This window comes from Tiliqua scincoides, chromosome 6 (assembly GCF_035046505.1).
Source record: "Tiliqua scincoides isolate rTilSci1 chromosome 6, rTilSci1.hap2, whole genome shotgun sequence".
NCBI lineage: Eukaryota > Metazoa > Chordata > Lepidosauria > Squamata > Scincidae > Tiliqua > Tiliqua scincoides.
Window position 1 is genome coordinate 20,766,949 of NC_089826.1, and position 26,629 is coordinate 20,793,577.

Sequence of the window (26,629 nt, forward strand, 5' to 3'; positions counted from 1 at the left end):
CAAAAATATTCATTTTGTAAGTGGCAGAATGGTAGGTAATCCTTTGATGGATCACAAAGATCCCACATAGAAAAGTCACTTCAACACAATCTCATGACAATTCCCACATCAAAACAGTACTTTATTTTGCAATTTTTGCCTCATTACTCCCACATAAAGATCTTTCAAGCTGTCAAGTATACAAGGTGAAGAAAAGCTTCTCAGTCAACAAGCTGGGTGCATCTGGAAGTGTCTCCACAATACACCAGTACATATATCAGCTGGGTCCCAAGTCCACATTTGAACTCTTGGCTCCCAGTATGTTGTGTAGCACCCTAAAGTCTACACTACTAGATTAGCTTATTAGTTCAGCATATTCCAGAGCTGATCAATGTGTCAACCTGAAAACAGACCAAGTATTATAACTGCACATGGCAAAAGGTTCACTCTACTAACTTCACATCATTATCTGATGTCAAACAATGAGGCAAATCCCAACAAGTATATACAAAAAACCACCTTTGCTTTTACAAAAGATTGTTTCCCATGTTGATTAATCCAGGCAGCTAACTCATTGGTTTATGTAACTTTATTGAAGAAAATAAAATTTAGGAGAGCTATTAGTTGATCACTCATCCATTGACAACTTGCATCATTTATTCAGTGCTATATTAAGTGGTTGTGGAAGATAGATTAACTAATAGCTCCAAGCATCCTAACAAAATTTAAATGAGAGTTACAAAAATGTTCTGAGACCCTATTTTGGAATACAAGGGATGTTGGACTTCCAATTTCCATTCTCTGTAGAACAAGAACTGGTCATTCCTTTATTGACATGCATAAGATACATCATGTGTTCTGTTCTGCTGATGCTACAGGTTCTGTACCAATTCTCCAGCCACACCAGTTATGAGCACAAGTTAATGTCATGAAACCTCAGTCTCTAACACTGGAAGGTTCAAAAACAAGAAAGATGGATGATGCTACAGCAATGTTATTTCCTGTGAAGTGAGAAATCTGAACATCCATCTCCCCTCCCTTTGGGTGATATCTTCAGTAGAACTGTTAGAGCAGTGAGGAATGATTTCAATCTCATAACCAAGTTAGAGTGAAGACATTGGCCACAACACACATGCTCCATTTAAAGAATTCTGAATCTTGGGCAATTGTTCTTCTATAACTACTTTACAGATTCTAAAAAGCAGTTATTGTCCAAAGCTGGAAGAGCTAAAGTCTTCTCAGATGAGCATGTGCATGAATGGATAGAGGTAAATAAAAAGATGAGGTCTGATAGGGGAGCAGCCGGATAAGAAATCAAAAAGGAACAGTAATTTAAAGTTTATTCCAGCTATAATGCAGGTTATTCTGACTTTAAGGTAGCATCACATGGCATACTTCTGAGTCCATTCCCGAGATATTCTGTTGTACCTGTAAAATGAAAAAGGGTAAACAAATCAGTGAGACCACAACTCATCAGCTATACAAGTTTAAAGAGTTTCTATACACTGGAACACTTTGAACTTCTTAAAAACATGCTCATTTAACTATCCTAAGCAAAAAGATGTATTCCAAAGACACCTAGAAAAATAAGCCTAGCAACCACAAGCCACATCCAGAATCATTAGGCAGACAATTCAAAGCATAGTAATGATGAATAGCTATGACTTGAGATAGAAATTTAAAAATTTACTTTAGGTTTTCACATTATCTAGAGCACTTTCTAGTAACTTCATTTCTCTCGACATTTCACGTTTCCATCTTCAAGTGACACAGCCCAGTATTTTCAAGAGCAACAAATATGAATTCTTGACCTACAGTGCCCTTACACTTCCATTTGCCTTAAGAAATCCAAGTAAAGCACTCTAAATTAGCACATGGTGAGAAGTAAAGCTGCATTAACTCTAGCTCAACAAACCTGGCTCTGTGAAGAGCTATGATTGTGGGAAAGAAGGGTCAGGATCAACTGCCTTAAAATATCACTACCCAAACAAGACAGCCATACTTCTAAGTTGAATGAAGTGCCAAAATTAAATCTATAGAAAATCATGGGCAAACCATGTGTGCTATTTTTTATCTAGCATATAAATATAAAGTGCTGCATATTTTAAAAGTGTGCCTTGGACAGTATTGTGCTTAATGCAGAACTCCAAACTTTTACAGAGAAGTCACAAAGCCCTTTAATACCAAATACAGCCAGCCTCTCTTGTAAAAAGCAGGGACAGAGCAGAGTGCTGCACCCCACAGAGTCAGTGACATGCTTCATTACAACATTAGTATCTACCAGTTCATGCCTAGCAGGTTTTTGTAGTTCATGAACTTTGAATTTCACCTGCTTAACAATCTGCATAGAGAACAAATCACTCTTCTTTGAAAATACTTACAAGATTAACCAGCAGTCCCAGAACCAGGACAAAACATAGAGGACTTTTTCTTATTTGGCTATACTTATTCTGCCATGCAAAAATAGTTTCTCACACTGAATACAGGTCAAGCAGTTAAATTTTGTATTTCAGTTAACTGGTACATTCATTTACTTGTTAGTTAATTCAGTGCCTTAAAGCATGCTGCACTCAAGTGCTGAAGTCTCCACATCATTAACGCACCATGAAGTGCAGACAATCTTACCCTACAGCATAGCGTATTTCTCTGTCCACTCTCTTGCTAACCTATTGTACCTAATTGGATAAGTATATTTAGTAACAAAAGAGAAAAAAAAGACAAGCCAATGGATCTCTTAAATCTTCCTGTGCAAGATCCAATCAAACTTAAAGCAGAAAGCAGTTCTAAAACTAATGGGGTAACTTTGATGCAATCATAGTTAAGTCCAGAAAAAGATAAGTTACAAGGACAGCAAATAGCTTGTACTCCCTCTACCCCTTCCTTTTAAACAAGATTGCTTGTGGGGGATTGTTGATGTTTCAAGTGAACATAACAGGCTCAGAAAAGGAAGTTAAACATTTTGTTCAGCATAATTTCTAGCTTCTATACAAGCACTCTACTAGAGCCTTTGGGATAAAAACATGGAATAATTTACCCAAGTCTCTATCCAATTCTGAAAGAGCAAGAGTGACTCAACTGTTTTCTGACCACAACTTGCCACTAGTCAATCTTTCCAAGGGAGCTGTACTTACTTGTCTCTGTCTGTTTTATAGATACGTGCAATCTCTGGCACTAAGGGATCATCTGGATTTGGGTCACATAGCAGTGAACAAATGGATAAGAGAACTGCAACAAAAAAGTAATAATACTTATGGTGAAAAGCAAAGGGAAATTATCTGTTAGTTATCTACCTCAGAATGCATATGTGGCAGCAGATGCACACTTTGTTCATCCTTTCTTCCCACCTCCACTACAGAACGTGAATAAATTGGTAATACTGACAGTTACATAGTCATTTAAAGCCAGTGTCTTACAGATTTTTCCTTTGACAATTAGAAAGTTAATGGCACCCTATAATATCTGAAGATTAGGCAGCCAAGAAACATCTCAAATAATTACATTTAAGCAAAAAAGCACAGTATGTTCTCATGGGATCTACCAAAGTTCAAATGTAAAACTTGGTGCTGCTTCCTAAGAGTAAAATAATTAACATCTGTGCAGTGACTGAGCATGCAAAACACTTTACATGTGTTATCTTGATGCTGCCTTTACACCAATCTGTAAAGCAAGTATTACTTCCATATTGTAGCAGAGAGCAGCTTGCTGACGCTACATAACTGAGAGCTTATAGCAAGAGGCAAGATCTGAATCAGGAAAGTCCTGATTTGTACCTCAGCCACTATGATGCCCCAGCTCTCATCTTTGTAGAGGCGCTTCTTTAGCCAATGTTAAACGCTTTTGAGGAAACTCCACATCAGTAATACAAGGATATATATCAATGAAGCAAAAAAAATAAATCAATGAAGAGCTTTTGAAAGCTTCAATATTGTTGTGCTAGCTGGTTGAATCTCTTTAAAATACCATGCCAAGTGCCTATCAGCTGCAGCTGAACCAAAATAACCCAATTTTAATATGCTAAAAGCTTGCACATTTAAGCTAGGTTCTCATCTCAGGTTAAAAGCTAGTACACAGAACAGCATACATGATTTTAGTAAAATGCTGCAAATATTGGCCAACAAGATAAATAAAAGACCAAGAAAAATTCCAATGTGTGAGAAGAAACCTATGTCATTCAATATGTCTTTCTATAATAGCAGATAAAACAAAGATATGAAACCCATAATAGTACCTTTGCCCATATAATTCCCTTACCTTTAGAAATAGTTAGAGCAGGAGACCACTGTGACCTTAGAATGTCGAGACAAATGCTGCCATTACTGTTAATATTTGGATGATAAATTCTTGTAGTAAATGCAACCTAGAAAATGTTTACATCAGAGTTAGTACAAGTTCTTTGGATTTGCTTATCAGCATCTGCATAGTACAAACAGCCTTACTTACTGATGCTAGGAAAAGGGTTAACATTAAACCTTCTTGAGTTGTATTGGCATTTCTATGGTTAACAGCTTAACTGTAGAATCATATAGACATACATATTCAGAGAATTGCACGGGGAGAAATACATAGTAAGGTTTTGGAGAATCCTACCATAATGCAAGAAGTAGGGTCCAAAAATTCAATTATGTAAAATGCAAGGTTGTGTTATTGTGAGATTAATGAAAAACATTTTTAGTAGATGACTGGAAGAAATGCTTCTTCAGCTTTACTTCTTTTTTCAACCCTCTTAGGTAAGATTCACCACCAAGATGTCTGGCTAGCCAAGTTTGTCATTTTCCATTCTTTAACTGATCCAGGGCAATTAATTTTTCTTGGATAATAAATGCCGTCCATTTGAGTTAGTTGATTTATCCATAGTTAAATACAGTATAAGATTTACTTATAGGGTAATACTATATTAAATACTACATTAGGGGTTAGGAACAGGGCATGGCAGAGGATGGGACCTGCAAGGCACAATGTTGGGCTTTGGCTACAATCAAAAGGCACATTAGTAAATTATAGATGGAGTTCCCGCTACCCTGCCTGAATATCGAACAGGATTTTTAAAGAGTCCTTGGAGTTCAAAGAATGGTGTGCTATGCAATATGGGGAAGTATTTTTTTTTTTTAGACATACATTCAAGCAGCTTTGGATACACAGAAATTGTAGGTTTTTGCAATCAATTTCAAAGAACTACTCACTGAAAATTCTTTAAGCCAATTAGAATTTCTATACCAGCAAAAAGTTTCAAAGTACCAAAACTGTCCACTTAATCCAAATCAGATTTTAAAGACTACTGGTAGCAATTACTGACAGTAACCTGCAGTTAGCTGCTCTGCTGAATAACCTACACATTTGCACATTAAATTGCAATGCAAAGGACAAAAAGCATGCACACAGCCAGAACTGTGACTTCTGTCACAGGGACTTGCTACAGGGACTTAGTAGCAAGTGTTACAGGAAAAATGGCAAAGCAATGTTCTACAGTACTAATAAATTCAATATTTAAGAGCAGAAACTAAAGGCTTCCTCAGAGATTATACTTGCCTTAGGTGGTTTGAAAGGGTAGTCTGTAGGAAAGTGAATTGTCAGGAAGAAAACACCGCCTTGATATGGACTGTCATTCTGTCAGAAGAAGGAATTCAGAGACAAGTAAAACCAATCATTTTATTAGGAACTATAAACAATTCAGGGTAGTTAAGCATACCTTCCCTAACTTTCTATTTAAAAACTTATTAATTGCAAGGTAAGTCACTCACTCAAGATGAGATGCTCACAAGTTCAATTTCACAAATTTAACATGAAGCACATATGGTTGTATCTTCCAAGTCCATCCTCATACAGAAATATTTGGAAAATGGCCAATACCTGTCTATTGGATACAATCTGAGGGAGGGACAATATCTATAAATTCTCAACTTTTAATAGATGTAGGCATATACAAAAGATAAAAATACTGATACTTCAGAAAAATACAGAGCTAACGCTACCTTCATTGGACAAGTTTAAGTTGGTCCAGCAAATGGTACTATAGATAACACAACTATAACCTTTCTTACATTAATCTCTTCAGAACAGAGGGAGTACACACACACACACACACACACACACACACACACAATCACTTTCTAGAAACATTCAAACAAATTTAGAACTAAATATCCATAAAGTTGCAATACTCACAGGACCCATAATTGTGGCTTGCCAATGAAACACTAAGGGGGAAAAAGAAAAAGGATCAGTTTGCCTATAGATTTGCCTGGAAGACTAACTTAAGTTACTGGGTTATGATTTGCCCAAGATCATCCAGAGAGCTTCATAGCAGCATAGGGATTCAAACCTGGATGTGCCATGTGCAAGCCTCATTTTATTCAGTAGGTAAAAAGATTCACATAAATTAGTTGGCTATTACTTACTGTCATCTCCAACAGGGCCTGCAGAACACTGTGCTGGTGGATCACGGGCCAAGTCACTAAGTTCCTAAAACAAAAAACATTATCTTTAGAGAATGGCACAAGCACAGCAATTGTTGCAAGCACCAGCCAGAAGGTTCTTTTTGTATAAGCACGCCATTATAATATTTACCTTCATTCCAAATGTCTAATTTCAATATGTGTATTCAGTATAGGCGTCCCCAATATCTGTGGTTCCCTGTGCCCCATTACCTTTGTTTATGTGGACTACATTCATGTGAAGTGATGAGGTGTCTTGTTTGTACAATTGCTATAAGTAAAAGGCTTATAACCAGACAAGAAGCCTACAGCCTAGAAGGGGGACTACCAGCAACAGGAAGCAGGAAACAAGAAATCAACATTAGTCTCTCTTCTAGGCTGCAGGATGCTTGCCTGCTCGTCTGGTTATAAGCCTTTTATTTATAGCAATTGTACAAACAAGACACTTCACACAAATGTAATCCACGTATACAAATGTTATATACATGAGGGGCCATGGAAGTAAGGTTGCCCCCTTATCCATGGTTTCCAGTGTCCTCAGGGGCAGGAACTAGGAACGTATCCTTGTGGATGCCTGGGGCGCCTGTACAAATCTCTGTATTTTGCCTCCAATAATCCCACAAAATGTTCCAAACACACACTTTCAACTACAATGCTAGGTTTCATGATTATGCTTCATGATTAAAAAGAGGCGACAAAAGCCCCTTTGGGAAAGATTGCTGGGGCACCTTCATACAGTAATAAAGTTGTGATCCAATGCAGTTCTATTGGGCATACAGGGTGAAAAAAGGATGCATTGCTATGCTATCACCAAGATGTGTTAGTCATGAGTGGTGGAGCAGCTTTTGTATACAACTCTAGCAAGCAACACCTACCTGCCACCTATCAATACTTTCAGCAAAGTTGTATTATAGTACAGAGAGTTTCCATTTTCAGTTTCAAGTTTCAATTTGTTAGCCTTTCAAGTGATCTTGCACTTGATGACTATACTGAAATAGTAAGCCACAAGCAAAAGCAGATATCTGCCACACAACACTTCTGAAGATCCTACTACTCAATTGGCTAAAACAAAATATTTAGTGCAGTGTTTCTCAAAGTATGGTCCTAGGGCTCCCTGAGATTCCTTCAGTGACTCCATGAGCACACCACTGATTGCCAACTGCTCAGTGCTGCGCCTCTATGCATGCACCAATCCTCTGGGGCGACCCAAGGATAATTTTGCTGACAGAACTACCGGAGACTATTAGGAGAGTAAAGGGATCCAAAGACAAAAAGGCTGAGACCTACTCATTTTGGTTTGATGACTGCTTCTGATTTAGTGAGCCCGAAGTACCTGCAGGGATCCGTTCTAGGACCCCCCACAGATATCAAATTCCACAGATAGTGAACGCCACAGAGAGCCTTCACTGGCAGACTGGAACTGCTTTCCATGCACAGGGAGGCCACACACAAACCCCTCCCCCCCCAAGGCGCAGATGCTTCTGAAAGGCACTTCTGGTTGCATTCAGGAGGTCTGAGGCCCTGGAGCCACAGCACTTGGCACCTGTGAATATCCAAATACACAGATAAGGAGGGCCCACTGTATACCACATTGGCTATCTATACTGGTTAGAGCCTTGAAAAAGGAGCAAGGAGATTCAGGTTCAAATTCCTATTCAGCTATGAAAACTTACTGAGTGAGCCAGGGCCAGTCACCACCTCACACTAACCTACCTCACAGGATTGCTGCAAGCCTAAAATGGGGGGAACAAATCTTGTACACTATCCTGAAATTCTTAGATCAGGAAAAGATTATTATTTATTTCAACTATTTACAAGTGTTTAAAACTTAGTTACAATCTTTAAGTGGCTGCTATATTGCTGCCCTACAATTGTTCCAATATTCTCCCACAGCCAGTGTATTTCAAAGGCTTCAGTGAAATATTTCAAAGGTTTCAGTGCCAAATTCTAAGTAGTTCACAATCCTTTATAGAAGACTTGACTAGAAAACAAGCAAGGTTTACTTCTCCCTGCATGACACTTAAGGCTACATATGATTAGAATGACAAAAAAATGGCAGCCAATATTTTGACAATACACAAATTCTATACATAGTCTATATTTACACAATCACCTGCTTTTTCTAGACTAAAGTCAGCATTTGCTAAGCAACCCCACAATTCCCAAAATGGTTGCTTCCATTCTTGCAATGATAATACAACACAGTCTAAAGTAGTGGCTGTTGTATAATTCAAGTCTAATTACAGAAAAAAAATTTCACTGAAAGCTTATGCTGCTGTGTCCTTGCTACAGCTTATACTAAAACAAAAAAAAGTCAAATTGGCTAACTGTTTTATTCCTTAGTTCATACCACCACAGATAGGAGATTTGACCACAACTGTTCATAGATCTATCATGGACTCCTTTCATATTCTTGCAGCTAGCCACAAAAATACTGGTCAGCAGGAATTCTACAAGTTCACCTGCCCGCACATCTGAATCAGTCATCTGTACCCCAACGAAGAAATAAAGCTTTTATAAAGTTTCTCTCTCTCACACACACACGTGCGCGCGCACACACGCGCGTGTGATTCAGAAGCCTCCTAGTAAGTAATTTGGTCCATTAGATTTGTACTATAATTTAAAAGGTACTAGCTGAAATGTACTTTAATTTTAGACACAATTCCAGACTATATGCATTATAAGCAAACTCTAACAAACCTGGTTTCCAACTGACCTGTGACCAGGACCAGGGATTCTGGCAAGTTGCCTATGGCAGATATGGAGAGTAATTGTGAAGAACTGCTGGATAGCAGCTGGGAAAAATCAGGACTAAATGTTATTGTGCAGGGACTCAGGTCTCTAGAACAGCCTTGTAATCTATCCTATAAGCCCCTCTCCATAACTCTGAGTAGGGAGGTGCAGACTGTCCTTGATCAACAGAAGGGAAATGGCAGTCTTCATGTGCTCAGGTATTTAAAGTATTCCCACTGCAATTAATCACAAATTATAGGACCAGGTAAGCCATTGGGACATGCTCTGGACACAATCTGGCACATGATGGAAGACAATCTGAAGGAGAGTATTAAGCCATTTCTGCCCAACTACACAAGAGGAATCAAATGTGTACACATGTGGGCTAGAAAGAAATGGGTTAAGTTCAACATGACTCACCCCCAGATAAGCAGACATAGGATTAAAGCCTTAGTGTCATGAATTTTAAAATTAAAATTCTTGACACACCTTTATTTTTGGATAAACGCCTTCATTTTGCTGTAGCACCTGCTAAGTTCCCTTACTATCACAGGATTGAAAGTGTGCATTCAGTATTTGTAAAATCTAGTTCAGTGGTTTCCAACCTTTCATGCCATGACTCCCATAAAGTATGAGACTGGGGGACCCCCCCACTGATCCTGCCCCCCCTCACGGGACCCAATGCACCCATCCAACCTCTGTGCCTGCTTCCCACCCCCACAGACTACAGTGGGGAAAGGTTCATTTTGAACTCAGTACAACCATTTCTGCTCATCAAAACACATCCCCTTGATTTTTATATCATTGCTGGACAAGCTACTGCAGGGTGATGTAGGATGGCACGCAGCAGACAGCGAACAGTGGAGTGACAATGCCATGTATGCAAGCAGTGTGTAAATACTTCCATGTGTGAGATGCTGGCCCATACACAACCCTCTGCACCATGCCAACTCAACAGTGGTTGGCAACCTTCAGTCTCGAAAGACTATGGTATAAGCCTACAGCACCTGGTATTGCCAGGTGGTCTCCCATCCAAGTACTAAACAGACCTGACCCTGCTTAGCTTCTGAGATGCGACGAGATCAGGCATCTGCAGGGTAACAGTTGCTAGTATGACTTGGCATAACTGGTGGCCACTTTGGTTCCTCAAACTTGCCATGACCCCAAAAATGTGTCTTTGAGACCCTTTTGGGGTCACAACTCAAGGTTGAAGAATGATCTAGTTCAGTGTTTCTCAACATTTATCCCCCGCCATACCATTTTGGAAGTCCACCTATTGGAAGTACCACCACCTATTGGAAGTACCATTAGAAGTAACTGGTAATGTTGTCATCCTCAGTTACTTCCAGATTGGGAGACCAGATGCAATGCTACACTACTGCCAGGCAGTGGGGGGCTGGGGATCCTCCAGTACCACTGGTTGTACGAGTACCACTGGTTGACAAATATTTTATTCCATTCACTGGTGTCTATATCCAAAACAATTTTGTCAAGCACTGCCTTAGTTATAAAGTGATTTTATCATCAAACAAGCTAGTTTTAAATTTGACAGTGCTGACTAGTTTAAGTTAAAAAGTTAGCCCTCAGCATCACACATTACCTCCCTAGGCAACAGAAAGCCTCCCAGATGTGACCAGAAAGCACTTCCGGTCACATTGGGAGGTCAGGTTGGGCCCTCCAGCACAGACTTGGAATCTGCAGTAAATCAAATTCATGGGTTCCAAACCCATGGATAAAAAGGCCCAGGTCACAGAAAGTCAGTCCTTTAAGCAGATTTGTAAAGCTTCTAATTTCTATATGCTACCATTAAAGAAAGCAACAGTTAGAAAAGGACAAAGATTTAATTACTCTGCCTAACACTCACACAATTCAGAAAAGCACCTATGTTAATATGAAAACTGGTGTGGTTAAGAGCTACTGGGGAACACTGTCAGCAAATGGAACTCTTGTTAAAGAATGGTGCATAAATATTTGTAATGTAGTTTACATACCAAGTGATTAATAAAAAAATGGTTAGCCTTCTGGGCAGGGAATTTTTTTTAAAGCAACACAAGAAACAATCAAGAAAGCAATCAAAAGAAACAGATACTATGCTAAGGTATGTAAGACAGAACATTTTAATAAAGTGGTAGCTATGAACATATTGAAATCTACATATATTTAAATAGACTACATTAGTTCAACCTGGGAGGTAGCAGCTGTGATCCAAGAGACTATTTTAAGCCATAAAGAATTTGTGCTCACCAGCAAGTTTCTCATAATGAAGAGCATTCCTCCATATTAGAAACTACATTTGCAACTTCCCTTTATTTTCAAACACTATTAGTCATGAATTGGGGTGGGCCAAGAAAAGGCAGCTAATGTTAGTCCGAAGCACCCTTAGCAACAGACAGAATCATATTTGGACCATGTCAAAATATGCTTCCTGAAGATTATTATTTACTACATGGGATGCGGTGGCGTAGTGGGTTAAACCAGAGTCAAAAAGCCTGTTGACTGCAAGGTTGGCAGTTCAAATACACATGACTGGGTGAGCACCTGTTACTTGTCCCAGCTCCTGCCAACCTAGCAGTTCGAAAGACTGTAAAAAAATGCAAGTAGATAAAATAGGTACTACATTGGTGGGAAGGTAATAGTGTTCTATGCACTTAGACATGCCAGCCACATGACCGTGGAAACTATCTACAGACAAACGCAGGCTCTTTGGCTTAGAAACAGAGATGAGCACCGCCCTAGAGTCAGACATGACTAGGCTTACCACTGGAGGGAGCCTTTCCTTTTCCCAACAGGAAGCCATACCTAAACATCTGCCCAACTGGAACTTAGTTATTATCAACTGACTCACCACACTAGTATTTACTGACGAAATGGGCTGCACAACTTTAAATCCCACTTAATGTCATACACAGGAAGAAACTTCAGTTCTAGTCTTAAAACTAAGTGTTTAAGATACATGGAGGAAAAAAATCTTATCACCCTGAACATGTTTAAAAAGGTGAGAAATATATACCAACATTGTAAATATGGGTGTTCAAGTTCCGATACTGTGCAAAAAAGGAGAAGCTGCATTCCCAATCTGAATTCTAAATCTGAATCATTTCTAAATACCATCATTCAATGACAAATATCCCAATACATTAAAGCAGAGGTGTCAAACTCATTTCATACAGCGGCCCAAATAGCATTTATGATGCCTACTCAGGGCTGGAAGTGATGTCATTTGGCAAGAAATAATGTCATTAAATAGGTCATCATAACCAGAAATAAGCACTTTTTCTTACTTAGGAACACATTAGCAGCAAATGACAGAAGAGAAGATACACAAATTTTGATCATATTTCAAAATATAGTACAGCCCAGCCCAATTATCATGCGAGCCACCCTTTCAGCAGTAACACCTCAGCAGCTGAGAGCCCGAGGGCCAGATAAAAAGCTCCTGCGGGCCTTACCTGGCCCCCAGGCCTTATGTTTGACACCCCTGCATTAAAGCATAAGGCAATGCTGATGTCAAGAACCACCAAATTGCCTTTCCACAATTGTCTGTGGAGTGTCATCAAGCAATTAGGTGCAACCTTTGTTAGCCTCCCTCATAGTACAGTCCAAAATCCACTGCTGTATCCAAACAAGTCCCCTCTCTCCACACACAAGATGTGTACATGGGTGTTAAATCTCACAGCAGTACATAGATAGCAACAATTTACTTATATGGGAAGAGTACCTACTGAACAGGCAGGTCTAAGCAGCTATTTACAATACTTTATTAGTAGCATGAATCTAATCAGCACAGTATGGGACTTTCAAATTTTGGTGTTCTGCATGGTTTGCAGAAGACCTTCAAAGCTGTGCAGGCCATTTTGTTACAACAGTGGCAGTGTCAGAAGTTGGATGTTTTCTAAAGAAAACCGAGCCCAGAAGATTTCTTCAGGCAACAGGAATGAGAAAGTCCTTGTTCTTGCTCAAGAACTGCGCCCATTCCAACTTCACCCCAGAGTGAAAGCAACCAGGACAAGTGTCCTGCTGCTACTTCTCTCATGTATCACAACCCCCTTAGGAATTATCCCACAAGGAAAGGAGCACTGAAATTTTAATCAAATGCCTGAATCAAAATGTTGGTCCAAATAAAGGTCTTTGGACTACGTATGGCCAACATTTCACATTCTCTCCATTAACATTTTATTTAGGAAAAGAGATCCCACCTCATTCTCAAAAAGACTTGAAGCAGCTACCTTTTTAATGCACTTTAGAAGCAAGTTTTAAACAAAACAATCACTGGAGCAAGAGAAAAACCAGACAATCTAGAAAGGCCTGAGTAAATAGGTTTATACAGGTGTCCCAGGTAATCCTCAAATGATGAAACTGCATTCTGGGCACCTGTAACCTCTGGAGGCAATGGGAGCTGTGCTCCCATCACCTCCAGAAGGTGCTCTGAGGACTTTGCAAAGGCCTTAGAACAGGGGAGCTCAGTACGTCGATCGTGATCCACCGGTCGATCACAAGGCAAAATGAGTAGATCGCAGGCTTCTCTCCTGTCCACGCATCCCTGGGAGTGAGCCCCGTCCTGGGAGTGAGCTCCTGTCCATGCATCCCTGGGAGTGAGCCCCGTCCTGGGAGTGATGCTCCTTGGGAGTGAGCTCCTGTCCACGCATCCCTGGGAGTGAGCCCCGTCCTGGGAGTGAGCCCCGTTGACTCTACTGGGACTGACTTACCTTTCCCCTGTTTTTGCACTGGTATTTTATGGAGATCTGCCCCCCCCCCCAACTTCCATCTGTTGGTTCTGTGTGCAAGGGGTTTTGCACTGGTCTTGCTGTGATGTCTATATAGAGATCTTCCCCACACCTTTCCCCTGTTTTTGCACTGGTCTGTATAGAGATCTGCTCCCCCCCCCCCGTATTGGAATCGAGGAAGATCTGGTGAGGAGGTAGATGTGGTGTCTGCAGTGGCCCCTTTAAGGGTAAGGCCTGGGCACCCAGCAGAGTGTGCTGCACAACTGCAGCCACTTGAAGGCAATAGGGCCCTCAGGGATATAAGAGCACCTGAGGCAGGAAGGGCTCCACTTATTTATGTGAGTCAGCCTTTTCCTACATGAAGATCATTAAGTCCAAGTACCCTTCCACCATGACTGATGAACATTTGTAAGTGTGCTTGAGGCTGGCTGTCAGCAGCTACTGTCCGGACTATGCATCCTTGGCTGATTCACTTCAGTGCAAGTCATCAAAGTAAACTTAATTACAAAAAATGTTTATAGTTAATTATGTTGTGTTGTGCAATATTGGCTCATGCAGTTATGCAAGGTACACCAACATACATTGTACACATAAATGTTAAATGTTATGATGGCGCGAACATTGTAAAAAAACTCTGGTAGATCTCCGGGCCTTGCTGGGTTTCAAAGTAGCTCTCAAAAAAGTGTGAGCACCCCTGCCTTAGAAGGTCAATTCTAGTTTTCAGGAGGAAACTAGAAGCAATGTATTAAGTCTTTATAAAGCCTTCTGAGGCCCAGGAAGGCTTCCCCAAGCCTCAGAAGGTCTTATGAAGGCCTAAAATAAGACTTCTGGTTCTTCTGCCCCCCCCCCCGTGACTTCCAAGGCTTCCCAAAGGCCTTAGAAGACATTCTAAGAACCAGGGAGGTTGCATGCGGCCTCAGAACACCCTTCAGAGAATGGATGCAGTTCCCATCACCTCCAGACAATCCAGGTTGGGCCAGTCTCACAGGTATGGGACTTGCAGATAATCAAATTACTGAATCAGCAGTTCCTGAATCTGCTGGTATTCAGAGAGCACCTAAACAATAGGAAGAACAATGAATAAGAGAGGGGACCACCATCTGCAAGCCCTTTCCAGTCTTACCTTGGATATACGTAGGATGCACAAAAAGGCCTCCTTAAAGAGCAGGTAGATAGGGGGAATGCAGTTCTTCAGGCACCCAGGCTCCATCCATTTAAACTCTATTCACATAAGTAAAGGATGCCTCCTAAGAGACATATTGCACCTGACCATCAGATAGCAACTAGGTACTTGCTAAAATCTCCCCCTCCATACCCATTACAGGCAAATGTAACATGGACAAAGGGTATCTGCTTGATCTTTGAAGGTAGATACAAACTCCCTGCCCCTCCCCCAAAAGCAGGGAGAAATTCCATTTGAGAACCACTATTATAGATAGTGGAGTAATCGCACTTGTTTTTCAGAATATACAACTACCTTTTATTTGCCAACTATAAAATGTAGCTCTCATAGCAACTTAAACGCTCTATTCTTTAGAACAGCAACAGATGTTTGAATGCATCAGCTGTTCTTTTCCAAGAGTAATCACCATTGGTATGATTTCAGGACATAGTTACCTACACTTTATACGAGCCCTTTCATAAAACTCTGCACAAGCTTCTGATTGAATATATTTAGTATTAATGAATATGGTATGTTTTGTGAGATCTTGCCACCCTGTCGTGGTGCTTCCATCACATATGGAAAAAGGGCACTGTGGCAGCACTAAGTTTGGGAACCACTCACTACTTCATGACTGGCCATAGTCTCTCAGTCATGCTACTATAGAACCATTAAACGGAAAACCCCAGGAGATGAAAGCAAACACCTTTATTTTTATTGCATGCAGACACCTTCATCCTGATGTACTAATACTAAAGTATGTTTTTTAGAGTTTAAGAAGCAGCCATGTGCACCAAAGACTAAGATCACAGAGACCCTTTCGTATGTTGTTTCCACAATGCAAAATATATGGAGAACATCACATGAATACTTTGTACTGAGTCACAATATAAAATAATGGCCTGAGTTATTAAACCTGCTTCATATGATTTACCATTCCACAAAAAATGTGGGTAGTATGCTCTTAATTGTAATCAATGGTTATAAAAAAACAAACAAAACTTTCACATTCTGCTCTTCCCCCTAATCAACTCAAGAAAATTATATTTTTAACCTTAACCTTCTGAACAGAAACCAATGCTTCCAAATGAGCTTTAAGACTAATGGAGATTTGAACCTGTCATCTCTGGACATCAATACATCACACCTCATTAGTTAAAACTAACAAATTCATTACAACTGTATGTGGAACACTTGCACTAGTTTCAGTATCTAGATATTTTTTGGCAGATACCAATCAAAATCCCAACATGCCCTACAAGAAAGAAAAAAAAAACTGCTGCCTCTCTAGCCAAATAAGACACATTGACTTTCACCATTCCCAAATCTAGTGAGCTGGGTAGGCTGCATGCATGCATGCCACATGGACAAAGCCAAACTGTTTCAGTAATGGATAGGCCCTTGAAGCCCCAGTCAAGAATTAAGGAGATGGAATGGTCTATGGCAGAGAAACCCAATGGGTGATGGTTTGATTTCCCAGGAAGTGCACCTATACAGAGTTTCCTAGTACTAATTCTTCCAAGGAGATCAAAGGTTTCCTGGTATAGTTTCAGGAAGGGATTACTGGTACTCATTACTTTTCCAAGGACAGTGTTACTGTGTTTCCCTGAAAATAAAACACTTATTTTTTTGGCTCCAAAAAACACACTAGGTCTTATTTTCAGGGTAGGTCTTATTTTTTTTAATGTACAACAATGTACTGCCTGCCTGTCTACTCAGAAGTCAGTCCCTTTATAGCTAATGAAATTTACTCCCTGGAAGGTGTGGAGAGGGTGTCCCCATAGCAGCCAGAAAGATGCCTGCCTGCCTACTTAGAAGTCAGTCCCTTTATAGTTAATGGAGCTTACTCCCTGGAAAGTATGGAGAGCCTTAGAGCCGGGTAGGCAGGGTTGCCTTGCTTGCTGCTTCCCGCCTCAGCGCCCTCTGCCCAAGACACCACAGCAGGTGCATTTTAGGTGGCGCACAGGAGTGCAGCGTTCCCAATTACGTTGTCCACCCGCCCCCAGCTAAGGACCCCTTCTGCCCCCCCGTCCCATTCCTGATCACAACTAGGTCTTATTTTCAGGGTAGGTCTTATATTTCAGCAATTCTCAAAAAGCACACTAGGTCTTATTTTTGGTGTAGGTCTTATTTTTGGGGAAACAGGGTATTTGTACCCCAAGTCTACAGATCTTTATACAGATACACATAGCAGCAGGCTAGTACAACTACATCTAACATCCACATCTCTTGTGGATGAGATGATTTAGTGTGGAATTGCAGTTGTAAGTTTGAGGACACTGCTATAACTAGTCTTCACTTGACAACTCAAGATGCACACAATAAGTGGAAAAATCTCGAAGTGTAAAAAGAAATTAATTCGAGAGCATTTTCTATAAAGTACTAAGGCAGTCGTTCTCAAACTTTTAGCACCAGGACCCACTTTTTAGAATGAGAATGTGTCAAGACCCACTGGAAGTAATGTCATGACCAGAAGTGACATCATTAAGCAGGGAAATTTTTAACAATCCTAGACCTCAATCCTACCCACATTTACCCAGGATTAAGTCCCAGCATATATAGGTTGAGTCTCATTCACAAGGGTTCCATTCCCAGAACTCATGAGGATGGCAAAAATTGCACTAAAACATATCCATTTAAAAAACAATGTTCCTTTGTTAGGTGATTTAAAAACAGCCTTTCTGACCTTTGTGATGTAAAACAGAGTCATTAGACAATCCATTAACCATTCTCTCTCCAGGCTTCACTCTGAGCCAGCCATTTTCAACCACTGTGCCATGGCACACTGGTGTGCCGCGAGTAGTCCATAGGTGTGCCACAGGAATTTGGGAGATCATTTATTAGTAGGCCCAATGGGGTTGTGAACCCCCCACTGGCAGCATGGTGTACCGTGTCAACTGGCAAAAACCTGAAGGTGTGGCCTTGACAATTTTAGTGCCTTGTCAGTGTGTCATGAGATTTAAAAGATTGAAAATCACTGCTCTGAGCCAACAACCTCTCCCTTCACTCAGAACAAAGTGATTATCTTTCATTCACGTACTTAGGTGGGTTGCTTGCCTTGGAGTGCAGCCTGGAGAGAGGATGATTGATGGATTGTCAGCCAGCTGCCCCCTCACGCATTAACAGATTGTGAGCCCTTTTGGGACAGGGAGCCATTTAGTTATTTGATTTTTCTCTGTAAACCGCTTTGTGAACTTTTAGTTGAAAAGCGGTATATAAATACTGTTGATTGATTGAACTACTGTTGATTAACAGGCTATTGATAAATGACTGTTTTTCTTTAATTTAAAGGGCACTTCTCATCACATTGAGATAAAAATCTGTGGATTTTTCCACGGATGAAATTTTTTTGAATAATTAGGTTATACCTGTAATAATCACTTGCATAACTATCTCTACAACAGTAAGAATAGCAGTTTTGTAAACTGATTTTTTAAAGAGATGCATTTTTCCACTTCTCCAGAGATCATTTGCGGTGGCCACTCATACTGAGTCAAATCTGTGTATAAAAAAATCTGTATTAAAAGGTTGGACCTGAACATAGTAGCCTGTTAAAAGTACAGATCTGTAACATTTCCCCAAATGCGGGTACATACCTGCATCAAACATAAAGACTGATATATTTTAAATAAAATATTGAAATGAATGGGGATCCACCTGAAATTGGCTTGTGACCCACCTAGTGGGTCCCGACCCACAGTTTGAGAAACACTGATCTAAAGTGTAAATGGGGAAACATTTTTGCCTACCTAAAGGAAGATTTGATGCAACAACGAAAAATTCTTTTGAACATGTCACAAGATTTTGATGTCTATCTCAAGTTACATTAAGAAATAAAGTATTTAAGGTATGCCAACGCGGCTTTTAGATATTCAGTTCAACCCCAGCCTGATCTATTCTAAACACATTTCCTTGTTCAACACTCTAGATTAGCCATTTTCAACCACTGTGCCGTGGCACACTGGTGTGCTGTGGATAGCCTGCAGGTGTGCCGTGGCAGTTTGGGAAAGGACCATTTGTTAGTAGGACCATTAGGGGATGCGAGCCCTAGCTATCTGTGTGGAGCGTCTTATCAGTTCTCAAAAAACTGGTGTGCCTTGACAATTTTTATGCTTTGTCAGTGTGCTATGAGATGAAAACCACTGCTGTAGATAAGGGATGCCCAAACTCGGTCTGGCCCTCCAAAGACTTGCTGGAGCCTGTGCTGGCCCAACGCAACTATTCTCAGCGTAACAGCCAACTGTTCGACCTCTTGTGTGAGCTGTGGGACAAGGGATTCCTCCACTACTTGCTGTTTCATGTCTGTGATGTAGCAGTGGCAGCAAAAGAAAGGCCGGCCTTGCTTTGTGCAAGGTCTTTCACAGGCCATGAGCTATTGCATGACCCCTTCATTCATTCATATAATTTCCATCTCTAATGTATTCATTTATGTAAATTTATTCAAATTTCAAATGTAGATTAACTTTTTCCCAGCCCCCAACACAGTGTCTGAGAGATTATGTGCCCTCTGGCCAAAAAGTTTGGACAACCCTGCTCTAGATCATGAATGCTTCTATCCCTATATGCTTCTGCAATTAAAAGCATCCAGATAATGTTCTCCCATCAGGAAATTCAGTTTACAATTTAACAGCTTGCGCTCAGATGTATAGGTATCTTTCGCAAACACAAAATCACTCTGATGCAAACAATGCATACAATTTCTCATTCTGTCTGAATTTAGTTACACACTGCAGATGTCACAGTAAATGTAAGTGCCATTAAAGCTCTACCTATATTTGCATGCATTTTTAAACTATGAAGATTGAGACTGATCTTGTGGCAAAGATCCATAGCTTGCTTGTCATTGCCTGTGTCCCTTTGCCCTCTGCTGAGCATGATGAGTCAGGGGCTTGCCTGTGTCATGTTGCACTTTAGAGGTACTCAACACTGCAAAACTCGGATAACTTCCAGGCCTCTTCCAAGCACCTCCAATGACAGGACCCTGCCCCTTGTGGTGTGGTAATTACAAGTTTTGGCTGGCTATCAAAGCCAGTCAAAATCTCAGGACCACCATCCTTGGTTTACAGTTTGCCAAGTGTAAACATTTAACAGAAAGGCCTTCTAAAGACAAGTATGATCTGCTATCACAGAGCCATCTGGAAAGCTTACAAGATCATCTATTAGGATAAATGTTTAAGATTTGGTTTTTTAATTATAGTGTACGTATTTAGATAACTTCTATTTCACCTCTCAATCCCATGCAAGGAACCACATCTAAGAATTGGAGACAGTTTTCTTGCATAGAAGCATTACATGGTATTCCTAGTTTCAAATCCAATCCATTTTCAGAACCCATAGTAAATAGTTTCTACAATTTTACCATGTAAAACGCTTTTCAAACTACTCTTGTTGAAAAGCAGTATATAAGTATTCTCAATAATAATCATTTATCAAGTTAAAGGTTAGTAGCATTCAAATACCAGGCAAAGAAACCAGTCAAGCTTTCTAACACACTTGTAGGTAGACAAATAAGAAAAATGTGGCCTGGTACCTTGCAGATTAACTTATAAGTCAGTTGTACTTTTAATCAAAAATGCAGCATCAAGATTCAGAAATTTATCACAACTGTCAAAACATGAATCAATGATGGTTATTAAAGAATGTCTTGTTTTCAGAAAGGTTAATTGAAGTGTTTAGTAAAGTATTTGGTCACGCTTCTACAAATCTGCATCTCTGCTAGTTATGGTAGTCATTTCTTTTCACCAAAACTGCATTCTAGTTGTCAGTTGCAAACTAAAGTGTGTACTATTTATCCTCCAGTAAACACTACTACTCAGGAGTAAATCAAGTAATAGGCACAATAAATAATAATAAAGCGCAGCACAAGCACAGCACATCATGAATGTTGCTCACAGTTTGACCATGATGCATCAAAACACAAAGCAAGCAGTAGTAAGGCATACAATGGAGGGACAACAGGGCTCCCGGACTCGGGTGTCAGGATGGGGGGGTCACATGCTGCCCCCCCCCACACCTCCAACATGGCAGCTGTGCTGTTGCAGGAACTTGCTGCAGCGGCACAGCTTGGAGAGCCAGCTGCAATCTTCAGCCAAGCTCTCAGGCTCTGCAGCGGTGCCCGCACTCTTTCCAGTGGGGGGCTGGACGCATGGGGCGGAGCCAAACGGAGGCCACTGCAGAGCCCAGTTTTGGCAGTGGTGGCAGCAGCTCACGCACGCCGCTGCAGGATACAGCTTTGGGGGAAGACAGCACGGGGGAGGGTGCTCAGAAGCAGCCTGGGTGGGTGGAAACACAGAGGCGGGCAGGCGAATGAAAGATGGGGGAGTGGCAGCTGCCTCTGAAGGGGAGGGAGGGTGGGCAAACCAGTCAACAGTCCAGAGATAGAGGTGGAACAAACAGCAATGTGGGTGGGAGGCTCAGAAGCAACAAGGGCGAGTAGGCAGGCAAATGAAGCTGCAATCCTATCCTCACTTTCCAGGGAGTAAGCCCCCTTTGACTATTATGAGGTTTACTTCTGAGCAGACACATATGAAATTGGGCACTCAGCCAGACAGCCGTGGCCCTGATCCAAAGGGGGGGAGCCAACCAGCCAGAAACTGCAGAAGTAAAGGAAGGTGCGGGCCAATACTGAGGGCAACCCTGACTGGCGCCCACAACATTACTGGCTAGTGTTGGGGGACGCTCTGATTTGTTAGAGCCATCTCTGAGCATGTGCAGAGTGCAGCTCCATCCAATGACTGAACCATTTTGGACATATGCAAGGTGCAGTGTTCTTGTGCTTAAAGATGCTCAGGCTGCCTGCCTGTGGTTGCTTTGGTGAGTGTGGAATTGAGATGGAGGAGTGCTCTGGGGAGCATGGAACAGAAGCTGCAGGATATGTATTTGGGGGGGCTGCTATGTGGAGGACGCTGTTTTGTGCAGGGGGAGATGTGCTGGGGGATGGTCTTATATGTTGGAGCAAATGCAATAATTATAATAATCATTATGATTTTATTATTTATTATTAAATTTTGGTAGGGGTATGGGGGAGTGACAAAATTTTATGGGCCCCGGGTGCCAAATGGTCTTTGTACACCACTGAGACCACAGCCGGAAGCTCAGTTCATCCTATTGTGCTGTCAAACATTGTTAGTGGTTCTGTAGTGATGTAAGCAAACATGGAACACCGTAGAAACAATTAGCAAAAAAAATCAAAGCAGTTATCTGGGAAAGTGAAATTATAAATACAGAACAGAAGCAATTCCATTTCATACAGCAGGTGGGGGACTGCATATTTGAATGCTCGCCCATGAGGAAAGCTAGCAAGTCAGACAGAAGCAGAGGAAGGAACACTTTCCTGAGAAACACTAAGATGTTTGACATATGCATTACCCATGTACAAAGTAATTTAATGCAGTGCCAAGAAATTTGTACCCTATGACATGTAGATGGGAGCCAAACTATCACCAGAGATGTATTGGGTGGATCAGCAGATAGTACCACAAAATTAAGAGCAAACCGGATATGGCAAAACTGTCAGAAAGATACCCTGATTCACCCATAAATATCACAAAACACAAAAGAAAAACCAACATAAGCCTGGCAGATATTGTTACTGCCACTATAAGGTGGCAGAATATTCAAAGCATAACCAGAGTCAAAAGAATTCAAAAGTAGTGATGTGAACTGCTTTTAACAGCTAACGCGCACACACAGGTCTCAAAATACTACAATAGTGGCTGTAAACAAGGACATTTATCCAAGCAACAGCCACCTACTTCCTGCAATATCACTGAGAAGCAAGAGGAAGATGATCTACGGATGATCAACTACCAGTCTATCTTCCTCTCTCTATCATAACATATCCGACAGGGAGAACAATCAACACCAGATCTCAATCACTCCATTACATTCTCAAACACCTGAAGAATGTAGGCTAGAAAAATCATCAATAGGAATACACAGTTAAGAAAGTTAATGGAATCTCAACACCTGTCTAAAGGGATGCTACAAGAGAGGAATTCCAAATCTCTCAACTACTGAATGATTTAAGGGCAGTCAAGTTTAGATTTTGGGTAATTGCTTTTTCCTAACTAGAAACCTCACTGATATTTCTTGTTCCAAGTTTCCCAAAAAAGGTTTAATCCCACAAATCTTCCAATAATGCTATTAATAAAGTAATTCTCCAAGAATCAGTCATAAGATTAACGGTACACTTGACTTTAAAGATCTACGAGATCTACAAGACAAAATTCAAGAAGATAAGTGAATTATGAGAAAATATAAGATTAAATCCAGTTAGACAAGTGTAGCAGGAGAACAGGTTAAACATCCTCTTCGAACAAGTGTGTTAGTGATGTAGGTAAGCAAAGCCAGGACTGGCAAAATAGTCAAAGGGTCACATTTTTTGGAAGTTAAAATTCAGTCAAGTGAACTTCCTACCCACCTGTATTTTATGTTAATTACACAAACAAGCCTCAAACTAAATTTACAGTTCCACTTTCCATCACAACTAAGCCCTTTACAGTAGAGATGGTCAAGTCACACAAGTTGAGAGTCTAGAACTTAAGTTCTCATAATACTGATTCTGTGTAATTCACTTACTCGGATAATGAGAAGATAAGTAAACTAAGATGTGTGCTTTAACGAACTCAATTTTCTTGTACACTGAAAATATCATATAGCAAGACAGGTAGATCCCACACGCAAGATAATAAACCAAAAGATTTTCTTGAGAAATTTGGAAAAATGCTGAAGATTAGTACAGATTTTAAAGAAGGTGGTAAGAGCTGAAAGTTAATTGTTATTTCAACAAACTAAATGCTTCATCTTAATACATACTTTGAACTGGACAATACACCCACTGTGAGTTTAAAAGGGAATTGTCTTGGTCTAAGATTATACAGATGAGATATAGATGGGCCAAAGAAAGCTATTTAGAAAGACTGTCAGTCAGATATGGAATATCTGACAGATATCTCCAAAACCCACCAAGTGTAACATTTTAGCCACTATATCAAGTGTCAGAAAAATTTTAATGAAAAGAATTGAATCCAAACAGGATGACTGTAAAATATTTATTAAGGAATTGGAAGTTGCTTGTATTTCAGGTTGATACTTGAAAGTTGGTACAGCAAACCCTCAACTTAACAGGTCTCAATTTGACAGACTTCAGAAATAAGGTTTGCTTCTTTAGAATTTAGTCAAACACGCTGTGTATATGCTCACTGTCAAACGTATCCAGGTTTAATAGACTTTCAGCATTAAGAGACATCTCCTCCTCTTATTCAGTGAGACCAAACCAAGAAGATCCATTCTGAAATGTTGTTGGTTCTTGAAAGAGAGAACCTCTATAATTGTAAAAATCCCCTTGAGGGATTTAGAAACGCCTGCCTATGTAAACCCCCTTGAATAAAGTCAGAGGAGTAATCCAATGACCAGAAAGGCAATATATAAATACCTAGTCATTATTATTATTAATTCAACTGAAGGTTCATTATAAGGATTGGTACTTCACAGTATTCTTTATCCAATTCACATTTTGATTTCTCATTATGACTTTATATATTTACTATCTCAACTAATCAAAATACTATTTTAGGCCCCTGTCAGGCAAACTAGAGGTGTGTGACGTCAGTTGTACAGGCTGGAAAGAGACGTTCTACATCTGTCCTGTCAGCATCAGCATGAACAGTGTCCCAATTCCAGACTTTGGCACTTGATAGCACCTTCCTTATCTGTGGTATTCACACCACTAATGCTGAACAGCTACACCACCACCATGACAGTTTCCACCAGACTCCAGAAACCAACTAAGGAGATCCCAGAGCATTCACCCAGTCACCACCCAAATCAAAGGAATGCCTCATTCTCAGAATTCAAGGTATTTCCTCACACGCTGCTAATGAGTAGAGCACTTAGGAGTCAGGCTGCCAAACATTCTGCCTAGACAAGATGTTGACAAAACTAATTAAAGCCGGGCGACTCCCTGAGGAGTTGTTATTCCCCACTGCAGGAGAAACAAGTTTGAAAGCAAGTTCATCAGAAGCTGTTATTAAGACTTTATATAACACTAATTCTGTCCATTGGGTCAAAACAGCAGATCAATGACTTTTTTAGGTTTAGCACAAATACTGGGACCTCAGCACACAGCAGTGGGACCACCTGCCAGGCATCCAAGATCTACACACAGCCTGCCTTGCTCAGTGGCCAAGGCCGGTCCTTTCAGTGCTGGAGCCTCCTGCCAGCTGATCATCTCCAGAATCCAAGCAGTCCTCATGAGCACCTCATGCCCTGCTGCTCAGCAAGGAAAGTTCACACAGCGGTTGACACACGAAGCCCAGGAGTCGAGCGACTCCCTGTCCCAAAGGGGCTCAAGCCGGGAAAGCGCAGAGCAGCAGCAGCGCCACCAGGGAAGGCCCCGCCGAGACGAGCAGGGACAGCTGCTCCCCCCGCCAAACAGGAGCGGAGCGGCGCCTGCCCCGTCCGCGGGACACTGAGGAGACGCAGCGCTTCACGCCCCGCTCTGACCCTCTCGCTACAAGCATGTCGCCCGCGAAGCCGCAGCCTCCCCCACAGGCCGCCTCCCCGGGCACTCGCTCCGACTGGAGCCGCTCTCCACCCTCCTTCGGGGTTGTGCAAGAACCACGTCCCGAGGCCTCACACGCAGCCGCCGCACGGCCACGGCCGCACTTCCTCCCCGCCAGGACGGAGGTGGAGGCGGCCTACGCTCCGCACGACAAAAGGTGCCGAGGGTTCGGGAAGGGACGGGGACGGGGCCGAGGCAGCGCGGGCGCCAGCCACTCAGGCGCTCAGCTGGGCGGGCGCAGAGCCTCCGAGGAAGCGCCGCCGCCATCTTACGATGCGGGAAAGGAGCTCCCGGCCAGAACAGGGACGCCGAGTGGCGGGAGGGGCGGGTTCGGCACGCGGCGCGCACTGCGCCCCCGCGCCCCGCTCCTGAGCAGCGGCAGCCACAGCGCGGGCCGGGAAGACCGCCCCACTCAAGCGCCTCCCTGCGCGACGGCCCGAGGCCGCTCCCTCGCCCGGCTACCCGACCAGGCCCGGCTAGGAGCGGCCCTGGGGCGCCACGGCCCGCCAGGCCAGGCCGCCCCCACACGGGCGCCCCACACCCCGCCCGGACGGAAGGCGGAAGTCCCGGGGAGGAAGCAGCTCCGGGCGCCCCGCTGCTCCTTCGCCCCCGCCCGCCCGCCCGCTCCTTTCCGGCGCCCCTCACCTTGTTGATGCGTTTCAGCGCCATCCTTCAGAGCCTGCGAGGGGGGAGCGTCGTGTGGTCGGTGCCGGTGGCCGCCGGGGCCGGGTCGCTGATGTGTGTTGCCGCCGCCGCTAGGCCGCCCTCGCTGCCGCTGCCGCACTCCCTCCCTGCGGGTGGGGGATGGAGCCGCTCGCTGCCTGCGCTTCTCCTTCCTCCGGAAACAGCCGGGGGCGCCCGCCCGCTGCCCGCACCGCACACCAGCCGCGACGTCACCCGCCGGCCCGCCTCCGCCGCGCCCGCTCCGCTCCGCACCGCACCGGCTCGCTCCTTCTGGCCTCCGCAGGAGAAACGGGCTGAGGCGGCGAGAGACGCAAAGCAGCCACCTGCTCGGGAGAAAGCGCAGAACAGCCCA

The 26,629-nt window shown here is 42.3% G+C and overlaps 1 protein-coding gene across 5 annotated transcripts; it reads right to left on the reverse strand.

Annotated features, from left to right (window-relative positions):
* Positions 1–792: 792 nt before the first annotated feature.
* UBE2D3 (ubiquitin conjugating enzyme E2 D3) lies at positions 793–26,629 on the reverse strand. Of its 5 annotated transcripts, none has more exons than XM_066631977.1 (8): positions 26,239–26,629; positions 6,375–6,438; positions 6,142–6,173; positions 5,506–5,583; positions 4,231–4,336; positions 3,111–3,204; positions 2,605–2,654; positions 793–1,407 (listed from the first exon to the last, which is right to left on the reverse strand). In XM_066631977.1, the coding sequence occupies exons 1-7, from the start codon at positions 26,260–26,262 to the stop codon at positions 2,606–2,608; spliced, it is 447 nt and encodes a 148-aa protein (XP_066488074.1). In that variant the 5' UTR covers positions 26,263–26,629; the 3' UTR covers positions 793–1,407; position 2,605. The 5 variants fall into 5 exon arrangements, with proteins under 5 accessions (XP_066488074.1, XP_066488075.1, XP_066488079.1 ...); XM_066631978.1 differs by having other exon boundaries at positions 2,583–2,654; XM_066631982.1 differs by lacking the exon at positions 26,239–26,629 and adding an exon at positions 25,866–25,876.

What these genes read in the sequence shown, in the direction of transcription:
- UBE2D3 (XM_066631977.1), bottom strand. Translation starts at nt 26,262, where the DNA reads ATGGCGCTGAAACGCATCAACAAG. An exon ending in AGGCCCTGTTGGAGATGACA is followed by an intron (nt 6,174 to 6,374) that starts GTAAGTAATAGC and finishes TTTCCCCCTTAG; the next exon opens with TGTTTCATTGGCAAGCCACA. An exon ending in AAGCCACAATTATGGGTCCT is followed by an intron (nt 5,584 to 6,141) that starts GTGAGTATTGCA and finishes TTCTTCTGACAG; the next exon opens with AATGACAGTCCATATCAAGG.